We start from the raw sequence: 14,554 nt of genomic DNA on the forward strand, positions 1-14,554 counted from the left end.
CGATTAGCATGGTGCGAAAGAAGTGCAACATACATACGCACGTTACAACATGCTAGATGAAAAAAAAGACAACCAACTTGGATTTACGTGGGTACTCCCTCATGGGAAGTGGTGGTGCTGCCCCATTAGGGCCCCTAAGCAGATATACAAACTTTGGGCCTTCCCCACAACATTTCTAAACTTCTAGTGAGATAACAAAAGGCATATACGGACAGGAAATGGATATTCGGTGAGACAAGAACAATGTAGATGAAAATAGAGATCAAGTGGCATGAGAGATGAAGTTGTTTTGTTTCTCATATTCATTAATGTGGTTATTTTTTCATGAACCCAAGGCCACTTGGGCTTTATGGAGCCTTCGCCTTCTGCTTGGTTTGCTGTATTACTAGCTCTACCACTGCTGATGGGAGTCTATGAAATATTCTATAAAGGATAGCGTAGTAGTCCAGTTCATTGCAACCTATGGCATTTGCAGTGAGAATCCAATAGGGCTTGGTCATTTGTATTGATCAAATTTGTTGCATAAATAAGTCTTGGTTCATAATTGGTATATTTTTGGTTACAATGTGCAATATACATTTTTAAAATATTTAATTATAACCGTCCACCACCCGACAAAAGCTTTTTTTATAACATTCCGGTTGACTGCAAAATCAAATCAATTGCCATATTTGCCTTGGTGATATCTTGCATCGATTTGCTGTCAGGTGGTGACGGATTATCGTAAAGAAAAGTTACATTATACGTACAAAATCTAACCCAAAAGTAACCCGTTACGAATCATAACATTGGACCTGAAAGCCTACTTATAAAATTGCTCTTGGTTGAAATCATGATCTGGAGGCGATCCATAGATGCACAGACTTATGTTTGACGACCGTGTCGCTTATACTTCATTCAAATGTTACCTTTTATTGCAAATGTCGTGTACTCTTAATGTAATCGCCTTCCATTTTCTTCCATTCAGGGTTATCACAAGCAAAAGAGCATCATAGCTACTCAGAATCCTTTGCCCGACACCGTGTCTGACTTTTGGCTCATGGTGGTCCAGCAAAACTGTAGCCACATTGTCATGCTGTCAGAGTTGTCAGAGGGAGGCAAGGTATGATCATTACAATGGGATAACATTCACATCACATTCATTGTCTTATACAAGAACATTGAAGCGTAATACTGTTAGTCACTGAACCCGATGAGGTAGTACATTTCCAATTAACTTTTTTTAATTTGCATAAGTGCAGTTCATCTGATTGAAGGCTGTTGGGAAATATCGACGAAAACAATTGTATCGTCACGAACAGTTTCACAATTTGGCAGTTGATTAACTTTTTTTTTGTCTGAAATAAATGTATTTCGGACGTACGGAGTACATTTTAATTTGAGATAAGCTACGCGTGACAAATGATATCCATTCGTGTAATTAGGACGGCACGAAAAAGAACAACCCATCGCACGGCATTTCGGGATGGTAAATGGCACGTCACGCAACCGAGGGACGCGCTTTTTTAATTACGGGCTGGGGTTATTTCGCTTACTTCTGGTTACACGGAAACAAACGCCACGCAGTTATCAATGCAGAAACAATTTAAGAAAATACTCCATAATACAGGTTTTTTGGGGGGTTAGATCACGTAATTATCAATGTGTCGTTAAACCCGCCACCACCCGACACAGCCACAAATCTGGCTGCCGCCTGATGATGCCAGTTGTAATTACTGGCGAAACGTCGTACTCAGATTGTAAATGTTGTGGATTTACTCTCCAACACACCGGTGTGCTGTACTAGTCACGAATTGGCATGCTCTGGTTTACGTGACAAACCTTACTAATCTGCTGTGTCCGGTGGTGGCGGGTTTAACGACACATTTAAATATTTACGTGATCCAACCCCAAACACCCCCCCGCCCCCCCTGCATTATGGATGATATTGGTCGTGTTAAACGAAGTGAACACTGTCACCACTCGTCAATTCCATTGCGTTGCAGGAGCAGTCTGCCCACTACTGGCCGCTGAAAGGAACGCAGAATTATGGCGCTGTCGGAGTGACCGTGAGAAACGTGACTTCCAGACGGGATCTCGTTGTCCGGGAGTTTTCGCTGACTTATGAAAATGTAACGCATCTCGTACACACACGAGTTCCAAAAATGTGTGTTGTGCTGTGTGTTAACTCGGGTTGCACAACACAATGTATGACGACCCTCATGCAAAGTACACTTTCACGAAACAGTTTAACAAATCATCACGATATGATGAGTTTCTTGTAAAGTTCGTTGTGGTGGGTTTTTGCATTTTTATTGTAGATTGTTGGACTTCTCTACCTCCTGTGTGAATATGTATTACTGAATATAACTTGAGCTGCAGTCTTTCCATCGCGGCAACTTTACAATTCACACTTACAATGCACATGCCTCCACGTATGTAATTGAGAACTAAGGAACTTATGGAACTTACAAAAAAATCAGTCATACACTGTAACCGACATGCCATTAATTACTTGTTTAATGGGTAAACGCTACGAATGTATAACTCTAAATCATATTTAATTTTTCCTGCTTCAGCAGCTCTCCCGCTTTATTTTTTCACCTGGTGACGATTGTTTGTGTTGCGATCGAAACGTCGTCATATTTTTTTTCTATCAACGTGGCTTTACCGAAAGACCCAAAGAATATGAATTCCTGCAGTCACGAAAGCTTTAAGTTAAGATCTAAATCACTTGTTATTTTTATACGGTACAGAAATGAAAATACATATTTAGTAAATTACCCATGGTAAACAGGATACAATGGCATTTTGCAACAAAAATTATACGGATTATCCTCGACCTTGTAGTTATTGTAGGACATGCCGTGGTATCGTGAGAACCAATTTCCAAACACGCTGTGGTTTTTTAATAGCAACGCAGGCGCTCCCTCACGGAAGTCAAATCCGTTGACTCAGCCGGCAAATAAAATTTATCTAAAGAGCACATTTTTGTTTGGTGGAAGCAGTTACATTTTTCCGTAAACTACTGTTGTTTGTTCATACGGTTCACAATTTTTTTTTTTGTTCAGACGTGTGCTGCAATAAGAGTGTTGGCAGCACCACACAATGATGTGCCCAATATACAGATTAAATTCCTACAGGAGTTGTCAAAAGGTCTAATTATGTTTTAGGTGCAAACGACGCATTCGTCTTTCGTATATATCCATATTATTGTAAATCCATACGTATTTATTAGCTCTCCGATATTTTTTTGGGCTGCACAGCGATTTGTTCGCAATTGTGCGCCGACGTTTCGCTCCACGTACCAATTCATTGCCTTAAGCTCGCCCGCAAGCACGTGGCGTGAAACATCAAATAGCATCACAACGTGGGCACGACTCTAAAGCACATCGGAGAGTTACACAGCTCATCGGCGGAAGACCCAAACGGCAAGATGAATTGTGTTAATTGATTTTTCTTCATTTGCAGAAAGAGAGTGTGGTGACCCAGATCCAGTACCCACACTGGAAACCAGACGGACTTCCCAAGTCGCCCAAGGCTCTCGTTGCCATTATAAATGCGGTCCAGGGCTGTCAGAAAGAAAATGGCAACAACCGACACATTGTTGTCCACTGCAGGTAAACGCACGCTTCCCTGTGGCTCTTTTGAAGGAAATGTTTTTTGCCTTATGCTTATATATTTTTGTGTCCACAACACGTCTTTTGTTTCCGCCGTTTTAGTGACGGAGCTAGCCGAACCGGCACATTCTGCGCACTTTGGAACACCCTTGAGGCTGCGCGCGTTGAGGGCATGGTTGACTTCTTCCAAGCGGTGAAGTGGCTAAATATGCAGCGTCCGGCAATTGTCCAGGAGAAGGTACACGTTCGATTGCTGCGTCGGTTTTCACCTTCGTACTGTGCAGCTCCTCTCATGCGGTCTTCTTCCAACAGAGAAGGCCCATGGCACGTCGAGTTTTTGCGAAAAATGATCATCAATCTGGCAAACGTTGACAGTTGTAAAGCTTCTCCAGATCTTAATTACTTTGCTTTGTAAATATATACGTGGGGACTTTATTGTTATGAGTGTAACCTTAAAGCTAATGTGATAATGCTACTATTGGTAGATAAGGAATACAAATATTTCCACTAACTGGTGATTCGATTATCACAATTCAGGGTTACGGTTTTAATTCCACAAATCACATTTTATTCTTGTGAATGTATTGGCCAGCCGTGGCTACGGGAAAGAACATGAATACTTCCTTCATAGTTGACGTTTTTTTTCTCTTGTGTAGGTCCACTACCGCTTCCTGTACGAGACCGTCTGCAGCTTTGTGAATTCGACCAATGGCATACAGAATGCGTATAAGGTCGCTCTGGAAAATGTTGGATCAATGCATTCAGTCGACATTATATCAGAACTATGATACAAAGAACGAACTGGTAACTGCTTGGTTTCAGTTCCCCTCCACTCAGGGATTTGCAGTTTGAGGAAACCAATGAGTGGCTCTTATACGTCCAAAACAACATGACCAAAGAGACAACACAGGTGGTGTTTGCTCCAAATGATTTAGAAAACGTGTATATAGTTATTTTTGTAACGTACATTTTTTTTATTGTATGGACTACTTCTCTCAAACTCAGCTGGACAATGTCATAATCTAATTATTTAGCTTTCTTTTGGAGATGTTGTTTACTGTTCACTGCTGTACAAACTTTTATTCTGCCAAAAAGAACACATTTACAATCCTTTGCTAGATTGCCTTCCCAAGCCACCACTTGGCTTTAATATCCTCGTTTTATTAGCAAACACAACAAAGTTTCCTACATGGATTCCTATCTGCCTGGCTGACGCGCGGCCAAGTGCGTGATAGCGGAGAGGGAGGCAAGGGAATACGAGCCAGAGGAGTGGTGGGAAAAGAGTGTAAAGGCGTGTTACGGAGAGGAATGGAAAGAACAAAACGGAAATAAGTAAACCCGTAAAAACAAAGTTTTTCACTCTAAATCCTTTATATGCGTGGCGGCTTGAGTCCTCTCGTCCTCTGGCTTGAGATGGCTGCCACCTATGGGTCAGATGATTGTCTGCAGTATTAAACAATTGGTAATTAAATATATATTTTTGTCCTATAAAGTGTAACATTTTGGAAACATTTTTTCACGAACATTAATTGTCACGCACAACGAGTCTGTGTGGAAAATGTCAACTCGATTGGATCATGGGAAGTGGGTTAAAAAACGACCGAAAGATTTACACGGTCGTAAGCAAGCAAGCACGCAAGCAAGCAAGCGAACTTAATATAAAGGATTTAAAAAGGAAAGCGAGGGAAAACGACAAGCAGTGGGCGGGAGGATTTGGGAAGAGGCAAGAGATTAAGATGGGAAAGAAAAAATTGGGAATAAGGAGAACAAAAGTGCGAGAGAAACACAGAGATAGGGGGGAGGGGGAAGAGGGTGAGATACATTGGAGGCAGAGGAGTATAGATGGAGCGATAACAGGAGACACAGGAATAGAAACAGGGAAACGGAGACAAAGCGAGAAATGGAGGTAGATTTGGGAAAGGGCCTCTAGATATATATACAGTATACAAAGTTTGGCTGGCTGGGAGACGGACATGCAGTTCGCTAGTATTAACTATTACAATCGTACATTGTAAAATGGAATACGTCCAAGAAGACATCTACTGAGTTGGAGAAATGCAATCAGTGCATGTGTAGGTGCTCGGTGGATTAGAGATCGCAGAATTGTGAAAAGGCGGCGACGGCTTGGCGAGACCATCCAGTAGTCTATTGACCATGGTTGATCATAGTCGTGACATTGTAAATCCTATACCATATATACATGGCTAAAACCTTGTTGTTAAATGTACTGCAAATGGTTTACCATCTACATAGATTCTCGAAGGTAAAAATGTATTGACAGCAGGGAAACAAACCAATTTCTTCAGAGAAAGATTAAAAACAGTTTCGTCGGTATTTATTGAACGGCCGTTAAGCCCGTTTAAAATCTGAAGTGAAATTGTCATAGTAGAATGTGTAATGGTAACTTATAACATGCCAAATTGACCCAGGTCAGAGTGAAGTGCACTTTTCACTGTAAATGGTTTAGCTCTGCAAAGGGCAAAATGTGTGAAAACGTAAGCCAGTTGTTGCACCAAAATAAGGTTTCCATTTTCTACGCACATTTAAGGAGCGTATATATTGTATACTTGTGATAACATACATCTCTTTACTTTTTGCATATTTGTATGCTGTTATTTAATAGGCACGACTGAAAAGCTGAACGAATTTTGTCGAAATTGATGATGCTTCGTCCAGATAAAACATGGGCTTGGTGCAAGGTTGTTCCAGAAAATCTAAAAAATTGCTCGCGAGTAAAAAGTCCGTTCCAGTACACTGGATATACACACAATGTAACAAAACAAGTCACACCGACAATAACAGCGGTATACCCGAGGGTTAAGGAATTTGTTGCGTTTTCATTCAATTCAAATCCTAAATTCGCTACCTAGCTTCATGCATATTACTTTGATCCTGCAAGTGAAGAGACGGAGTTAATGTATTGCATTTCAAGCAATGGTGTGTTTTGCAACTTCCTTTTTAAGCGAATATATTTTGACTTTTACATTGTTGCATTTTTTATTGTGTATTTTTAAGTTATGTTTTGCCAGTTTGATTTCAACATACAATATTTCAGATGATCAGAGTAAGTATCAAATTATTGCATTGATTGTTCGGGTTTGTTAGAATAACTTTATAAATTTTATTAAGTGAATAGTATGCAGTGTAACGTGCTTTAACTAAGAATGTAATAGCCTTAAAACAAGTGAAACGCTTAATGATTGCAATTAAAGTGCCTGCTTTGCTCTGCACTTCTGTTATTGTGCTTGCACTATCACAAACTTAGAATGAATATTTGGCAAGAGCCACATCGTCTCAAACAACACCATGAGATCAATGTATTTGGTTTACTGGTTTCAAAACTGTCCGAATCTTGATTAAAGGATTAGTTTTGATTACAGATTGTTAGTAAAGATGTTTGCCAACAAACTATTATTTTTCATCAATTTACTTTTTTGTTAATATTCCAGAAAGTGTTTGGTTTTGTTTGATGTTTTGTAAAGATATTGGTAAATAAAAACATAACAAAGAGAAACAGTGTTCCTAAAAATATTATTATACTGGATGACATGCTACTGTTTTTACTAGTTCATAATCAAATACTAAAATATATCTAAAGAAATGTACATCTGTGAATCTTTGACCCATTAAGACAGCAGTTAATCCTTATATTTAGAAGATAATGCTCTACAAATACAGTATGCAATCAATAAAATAAATATAAATACAAAAACTGGTATAACCCCAAGACCTTGACAACGCACAGTATGTCTACTACAAATAATAATGCTTTCATACATTTAAAAAAAAACAAGCGATCCTGTTTTAATTGCAGTGTTTTTATTTTGGCAAAAAAATATTCAAATCTCTAAAAACTTTAACAAAGTTTAATGTGATTGCATTAAGCTTGCAAGGCAGAACCATGTCTTACAATTTACAGTAGAGCACCACAAGCAATATTTAAATATATTCCACATTATCACCAAAGACCAAAGTGTAAACAGCAGCTTTTCCTTCCCCAAACTAACATTAACAGTATGACACCAAACAGCATTCAACATTTCTGACAAATCCCGATTTTCACGAACCCTGAGAAATCATAAAGTGACACATTTTCCAATAAGATTCCAAAAAAAACGTGGAATCTTTACACTAAAAATCTATCAGCCCAAAGATGTATGCAACAAATAAAAAAATCTCCTCTTGAAATACTCGATTTACAATTGACCAGAAATAGGTGTGTACAGCTGCACCTTGACAAAGGAGATGGACTCAGTAGTGTCCACCTGGCCTTTCTCAAACAGGATGTAGACATAGTTGTTGTCCTCTATGTCATTGTCCAGCTTGGCCATGACCGAATATCCACTGGGCCCAGGCCAGATCAGCAGCGATTCAGGCCATGTCGTCCCATTGTTATAGCTCCACCTCAGCGTCAGATTTATGCCTGGCAAACCCGGAAAAAGAATAATTACGTAGAATCAAATGTCAAGCTATGATAAAAAAAAACAAATTGCCGGCATATTTTGTTCTCGTGTCTAATCATGAATAAAAATGTGTTCCATTGAAATAAGTCACCCAACTTGCAGAGAATAAAGGAAACTATTGTGTGGTCCTGGCATTAAAGCACACAGCACTTCAACAGTTTCAATACTGAAAACTTAAAAAATATTCTAAAATGGTTTAGAGTTTAAGTTTTATTTCATTAAACTGAAACATAACTCACGTTTAGATCCGTTAGCTGGATTGGTAAAGAACACAACTTGGTTTTTCAATACAGCGCCAGCAGCCACTGCAGGGTCGATTAGTGACTTGTCAAAATAGAGATTCTCAATTGGGAAGGTCTCACCGCCATCGAAACTCTGCATCACGATGCGGCAGTGGCAGTGGTAGAAGTTCTGGTTGCGTGCGTTCACCACCACAGAGCCATCTGGCAGCTCGTAAGGCTGGGTACGGTATCAGAAAAGTGGGGTTAAAATGTTACGGTCTGGGCACGTTGGGAGAAAACGCAATGACAATTCATTAAACTGCATGCACAACATCTGTTGAGCTAGTGTACTGACAAAATGCATAAATGAGATGGCAGCAGAAACCTGGCATTCATCGGGGTTGAAGTCACCGGCCGCTTTCTTTTGCTTGTATGGAATGCTCTTCATGACGCCTCCGTTAAACCAGGTCTTTCCATGGTCATCGCTCAGGAGGCAGAAAACTCCATCCGCCAGGAGCATGCCGTGTCCACACACAATCAAGCGCCCCTTCCTGGGCTCGTGCCTTTTCTGTACGAAATGTATTTTTTTTCGTGAGCAAATCGGAAGACGATGTTTCAAAGTGCTAAATTTATAATTTTTGCGCAATACACTTTGTAAACCACTACGACAGTTCAAAAAGATGAGCAAACATGTAATTCACGCTGCCTTATAAACAGGAAAAAAAAGACGTAAAAGGTTAAAATGCCAGTGATTATTCAGAGAACACAACAACTGACCTAAATACGTTACTAATTTATCACCGTTCAGCTTACCTGAATGCCATAGCCTGGGCCCGGGGCAAATGCGTCGGTGCCAACCTGTCGCGAAATATTTATGGGTCTACTCCAGGTGATGCCATCATCCGTGCTGCTGATGAGCATGGTACTGGAGACGGCACATTTCAGGTGGTGGGCACATCGCACGTACATGATAAACAATACACCCTCCTCGTGATCGGCGACTATCGCGCCCAGATTGAGGCCATCGGCAGTTGAGCCATCATCGGCCACAAACTCCGAGGGACTCCACGTGAAGCCTGTCGGCACATAAAAGGCGAAGAAAAGCTGGCTTATTAAATAAAATGTGCACTCTAAAGTGGTGGTTCCCCATCCTTGTTTGTCGTGTACCGTGCCTTAACTGGACAAATCAATAGTCCACGGACCCATACTAACAATAGGCTTTATATTTTAACAAGTCAGATTTTGCTCAATTATTCAGTTGTATGTTGAACTTCTTTCGCACCATACGTAGCCAACAGCTCGAATCAGAAGTGCGTTATTGGAAAAATCCCTGCACCCTAATTAAACGTACATGTAATTAACGCCTGAAACATTAATTTAACACTTAACTGAAAAACAATCCACTAAATAATTCCACAAAACAGATCAGTGTTCATGTTTAGAATTGCTAGTGCACACATGTAGAGCAGCGTGGCTTAGTAACCCCCATACCCAACTGCCACATTGCGATTTGCCTTGCATACCCCTCGAGATATCATGTGTATCCCCAGAGGTATGCTTACCGCAGGTACAAACCATTGCTCTAAAATAGATTCAGACATGAATAAGTGCTTGTTGTTCTGTAAGGTCACAATGTAATTGTTTTGAGCAAGTGAAGATACACGCTTAATTACGGAATGGTAAACAGAAATGTAAACCGAGAATTGTAATTTGTAAGAGACACCGATTGTTTGCATAATTATACAGGAATGTTTTTTTTTATTAAACTCAAGTAATGCTTACCTTTGTCAGTGGACCTACGAATGGCAATGAACTTGGCTCCTTTGTCAGAATAAGAGTATTTCCGAGCCTCCACTGCAGCAATTAGATTTCCTTTTGGCGTATCAGTGATAATGGGTATTCTGAAAGTATTTACCTCCCCAGTGGCTTTCCTTTGCCAAAGCAACTGCTCCTCCAAAATCCTGGGGTTCACCTACGATATGCAATGGTTTAGTTTCAGTAATAATAGCAAGCGTTGTGAAGACATACATTCTATGCGAACCAAATCATTTGAAACAGACAATGTAAATTCGATTCTTGGTTCTTTCGGTAAAGTCACGTAGAAGGAAAACAATAAAATAATAAAAAAAAGAAAAAGAAAATTCTCACGTTTCGACTGATACACAAGCAATCATCATCAGGTGTGAAATCCACAGCAACAAAATGTTCTTGCTGTGGATTACTAAAATGTGCAGTTATGAAAATGTAAACTTTTTATTTACCATTAATAATTGACCTCGATCAAAATTTTTACTATTTTAAAGTTATGTACTTCCAACAATTACTTTATTTTGTTGAGCAACCTATTCAGACAGGACGTTGGTTCTGCTTATGTTTATCAGTCCAAATTTGCAACATTATTCGTGCATGAATTTGAAGGGAAATTGGAATCAAATGTATGAAGTACAGAGACGTATACTCAAAGAGGCAAAATTTATTTTGTCAAGTTGAACTTCACGATGAAAAAAATGAGTGTACCAATGTCCAAGAAAAATAGTTTGAACCAGTGGATTTGGCAATAGTGGTGACATGAACCAGCCCATATGGTCACTGACAATAAAAATGGAACAAAAGCCAAAAGAGAATGGACAGCCATGTTCAAAATTAGAGATGAAAATAAGAACAAATGTACTGTATCAGAGAAAAAAAAATAGAATTCAGTCACATGTAATGCACATCATATCGACTGATATGAAAGTTGGAATTGGTCAGGACACATCACCAGAAGTTAAGCTATACAATAGACGAGATGTGTGACGTAATGGCAGCTGAAGGGTAGAATGTGCCCGAGAGCACAGACATGCTGTGATGACATAAAGAAGTTACATGGATTGTGCCATCATTGTATGCAGAGAAGATGGCTTGGGGGGGCATTCATCAAGCGGCGTCGATAATGGCTGCTGATAATGAATAAACTTTAGCACAGTATAGTACCAAAAAACAAGGTAAATACCCTAAAGTTAGACAGGTTTTATCAGTTTTATTACATGTAGCACTGGATCCAGTTCAGACCATTGTCAACAGCATGTAACCGAACTGGTTCGACTAGTTTACAGTTAAAACGATTGTTCTCCTGGTACATATTTGTATAGGTAATGACAAGATTAGAAACAAAACACATAATTGCATCCCGAAACAAGTTGACGTTTTAGTTTAACAACCACTAAAAGGCTGTTTTTCTCCAAGCCAGTAACTACGATTCAACTAATGCTTTTATTATATAAAAAAAAATCACATTGTGCAAAAAGAAGTGCACATGAATGGAACTATTTCCTCAGTAATGAATATGACAAACGCATCCCACAAGTTTTGACAATGTTGTCCAGGCAGCCAATAAAGTGAAGGCTGCAAACGCAGCAGACAGACACTATTATGATGGATCGTTTTATGACTACCCCCCTCAACACTGCAACTCACCAGATAAGATTGAATGAAGTATACACATGAGCACACTTTAACCAGGCACACTGGTATGTTATGGGTTGTGTTTTTTTACAACAGAGCCGCTATGAATTTGACATTGCCATGCTTAGCACACGGAAATACTGGTGCGAAAATTCTTAGCTGGTGTGGGCTCAAGGGACGTCGTGGGGGGGTGCAAGTGTTAAAGATTGATGTGTTTCGTGGATCGGAACATTTGCCGCTGGCAAAGGCAATGTTGAGCAAGGAGTGAACGTAGAGGTTGTCAAAACTTGTTTAAAAGGCACCCCTAAGTGTTCCACAATCGGTTAATCTAATTCTCACTTCTTTTGCAACAAAAATTGGGTTTCCAAACCTACCCTGGATGTTTTGCGAATTTTAAACATAAACTACAATGCCAATTTCAATGGCGAGTGTCTTCCAAAATGTTAGATTACATAATACATTATTACAGAAACAACCTTTGCACCACTCGTGCACTGTAGTGTGAGTGTACCTTCAAACAGGAACATGTTGGACTCTTATTAATTATCCATTGAAGCATTGAGAATGGATGAGGTTTTTTTTTTTTAACCATACTTCATTCACCATGTGCGAAATGAAGAATGTGGAGGCAGGAGTGATTTACAGCTATCAAATGTCAATGGCTAAAATAATGTCCAGCATGAACGTACTAGTCTTGTGTCACTTTGGCTAAAATTAACTTTTATTAAGTCAAAAAACTAAGTGAACACTATCCTAGCATTTAAATATTATTGGCGCATTTCAATCCGTTTGAAATTGAAATGTTCGCCACTGATTAGGGCTATAACTTTGGAAATTAGTGAAGAGTGCTTTCACATTTTGAGTTGTAATAGAATTGACAGTTATAACTGTTAGATTAACACTTTACTAATTTCTAAAGTTATAGCCCTAAGCAGAGGCGAACATTCCAATTTCGAACGGATTGAAATGCGGCAATAGTATTTAAATGCTGGGATAGTGTTCACTTATTTACTTAATAAAAGTTAATTTTAGCCAAAGTGACACAAAACTAGTACGTTTATGCTGGTTACCATTTCTACAATGTTTGAAAAAGAATACTTCAAACAGCAATACTAAAAATATCGCGGATGAACCTTAGCCTTTTCAGTTCCTTATCTCTCTATTTGCGGTGTTTGTAACTGATAACAATGACGAAGTATAATTCCTAGAGACCCACACAATACAAATCACACTCTCCAGATTTTCCACGAGATAACCCATTAAAAACACGTAATAATTCCCGTAAACCACGTAAAATAAGTTCCAAAGTAAGGGTATATTAATCTTGTAATATTTACAAGATTGTAAATATTTCGGATTTGCTCTACAAACACCGGCGTGCTATACTAGTAACGCATTGGCACGCTCTGTTTACGTGACAAACCTTACAAATTGGCTGTGTTGGGTGGTGGCATGTTTAACGACACATGTATATATTTACGCGATCTAACCCCAAAACAAACTTATATTATGGAATATTGGTCGCGAAAGCCTACTTGTTATAAACTAAGCGTATAAACACCACACACAAACACGAGCAGGTACTGTAATTTAAGACGTATCAAGTCAGCGGAACACAACGCTATACCTGCAATCTAAACAACTGCTAACGAAACACAAAGAGTTGCGATGTTATTACATTTGAGCTGTTCTATATCTTAGTTGTACCTTTTAAAAGTTCAGTGTTTGGGGCCTAGCAGAGCACCCGGAAAAAAGTGCAGCCTACGTGTTGCCTGATCCTCATGCCCGAAAAAGTCGCACAGCAAGCGGCTGCGCTTGGCAAGAAGCAGCGGCGGCGGCGGTGGGGGGAAATCACTTTACGGGGGCGCACTAAATCGATAACAAAACACAAATAAATAACGAGAGCGATCACGTCAAGTTGTAACAGCCATCGTACCTTCATGAGTCCCACACAAACGGAGCTACAAGCTCCCAGAAATGCACACAGCATTAACGCATTCGTAGACATGGCCATGTCCGCCTTGTCGATGTTCGGCAATTTGCATTGACGGTGGCAGCTTTGAGCCACACCGGCACCGCGCCCCTTTGCGATGGCCAGAGAAGTTGCTGATGATTGGCAAGTCACGACGTGGACCATGCTCCCCTCCCCCAATCACCAGGTTGTACGTAAAATGAACGAAATAAACATATCTGATCTCAAACATATCTGACGTCGCATCACGCCGCGCGGTTTACTCCGTATTCGTGTGCGGGAATGTTGGGTTTTCAGGTACAGCCGTTTCAATACGGGCAAAAAAGATTGTTTTTGTTTATTTGTTCATGGTTCTGCCTCGTGATGGGACTTTGTGGGATGAACGTTGAGATTTATAAGGGCACGGGGTGACCACTAAGGTCTGAATTGGTCTGTGAAATGGTCGGCACTGATTAAGGGTTGACATGTTTGCTATAACACTGCACTACTATACACTACACTATACACTACACTATACACTGCACTACTATACATTACACTACACACTACACTACCATCCACTACACTATACACTGCACTACCATCCACTACACTATTATATACTACCATCCACTACACTATACACTACACTATACACTACTATACACTACACTACTATACACTACAATACTATACACAACACTACTATACAATACCATCCACTACACTATACACTGCACTACCATCCACTACACTATTATATACTACCATCCACTACACTATACACTACACTATACACTACTATACACTACAATACTATACACAACACTACTATACAATACCATCCACTACACTATACACTGCACTACTATACAC

General features: G+C 39.7%; 2 protein-coding genes across 2 annotated transcripts in view; one reads left to right on the forward strand and one right to left on the reverse strand.

Annotated features, from left to right (window-relative positions):
- LOC133341764 (receptor-type tyrosine-protein phosphatase C-like) overlaps window positions 1–7,178 on the forward strand; it is a 32,982-nt gene extending 25,804 nt beyond the window's left edge. Inside the window, exons 23-27 of the mRNA XM_061550447.1 lie at window positions 968–1,102; window positions 1,986–2,111; window positions 3,451–3,599; window positions 3,702–3,837; window positions 4,256–7,178. Coding sequence (XP_061406431.1) covers window positions 968–1,102; window positions 1,986–2,111; window positions 3,451–3,599; window positions 3,702–3,837; window positions 4,256–4,387 — 678 coding nt within the window. The 3' untranslated portion in view covers window positions 4,388–7,178. The remainder of the gene's footprint in view (window positions 1–967; window positions 1,103–1,985; window positions 2,112–3,450; window positions 3,600–3,701; window positions 3,838–4,255) is intronic.
- Window positions 7,179–7,403: 225 nt separating this feature from the next.
- LOC133341766 (sialidase-1-like) lies at window positions 7,404–13,907 on the reverse strand. Its single transcript, XM_061550448.1, has 6 exons — window positions 13,664–13,907; window positions 10,066–10,255; window positions 9,097–9,359; window positions 8,669–8,851; window positions 8,302–8,521; window positions 7,404–8,022 (listed from the first exon to the last, which is right to left on the reverse strand). The coding sequence occupies exons 1-6, from the start codon at window positions 13,862–13,864 to the stop codon at window positions 7,796–7,798; spliced, it is 1,284 nt and encodes a 427-aa protein (XP_061406432.1). The 5' UTR covers window positions 13,865–13,907; the 3' UTR covers window positions 7,404–7,795.
- Window positions 13,908–14,554: the final 647 nt, after the last annotated feature.

Source organism: Lethenteron reissneri, chromosome 12 (assembly GCF_015708825.2).
Source record: "Lethenteron reissneri isolate LAM-NWPU_2019-01 chromosome 12, ASM1570882v1, whole genome shotgun sequence".
In the NCBI taxonomy this organism is placed as follows: domain Eukaryota; kingdom Metazoa; phylum Chordata; class Hyperoartia; order Petromyzontiformes; family Petromyzontidae; genus Lethenteron; species Lethenteron reissneri.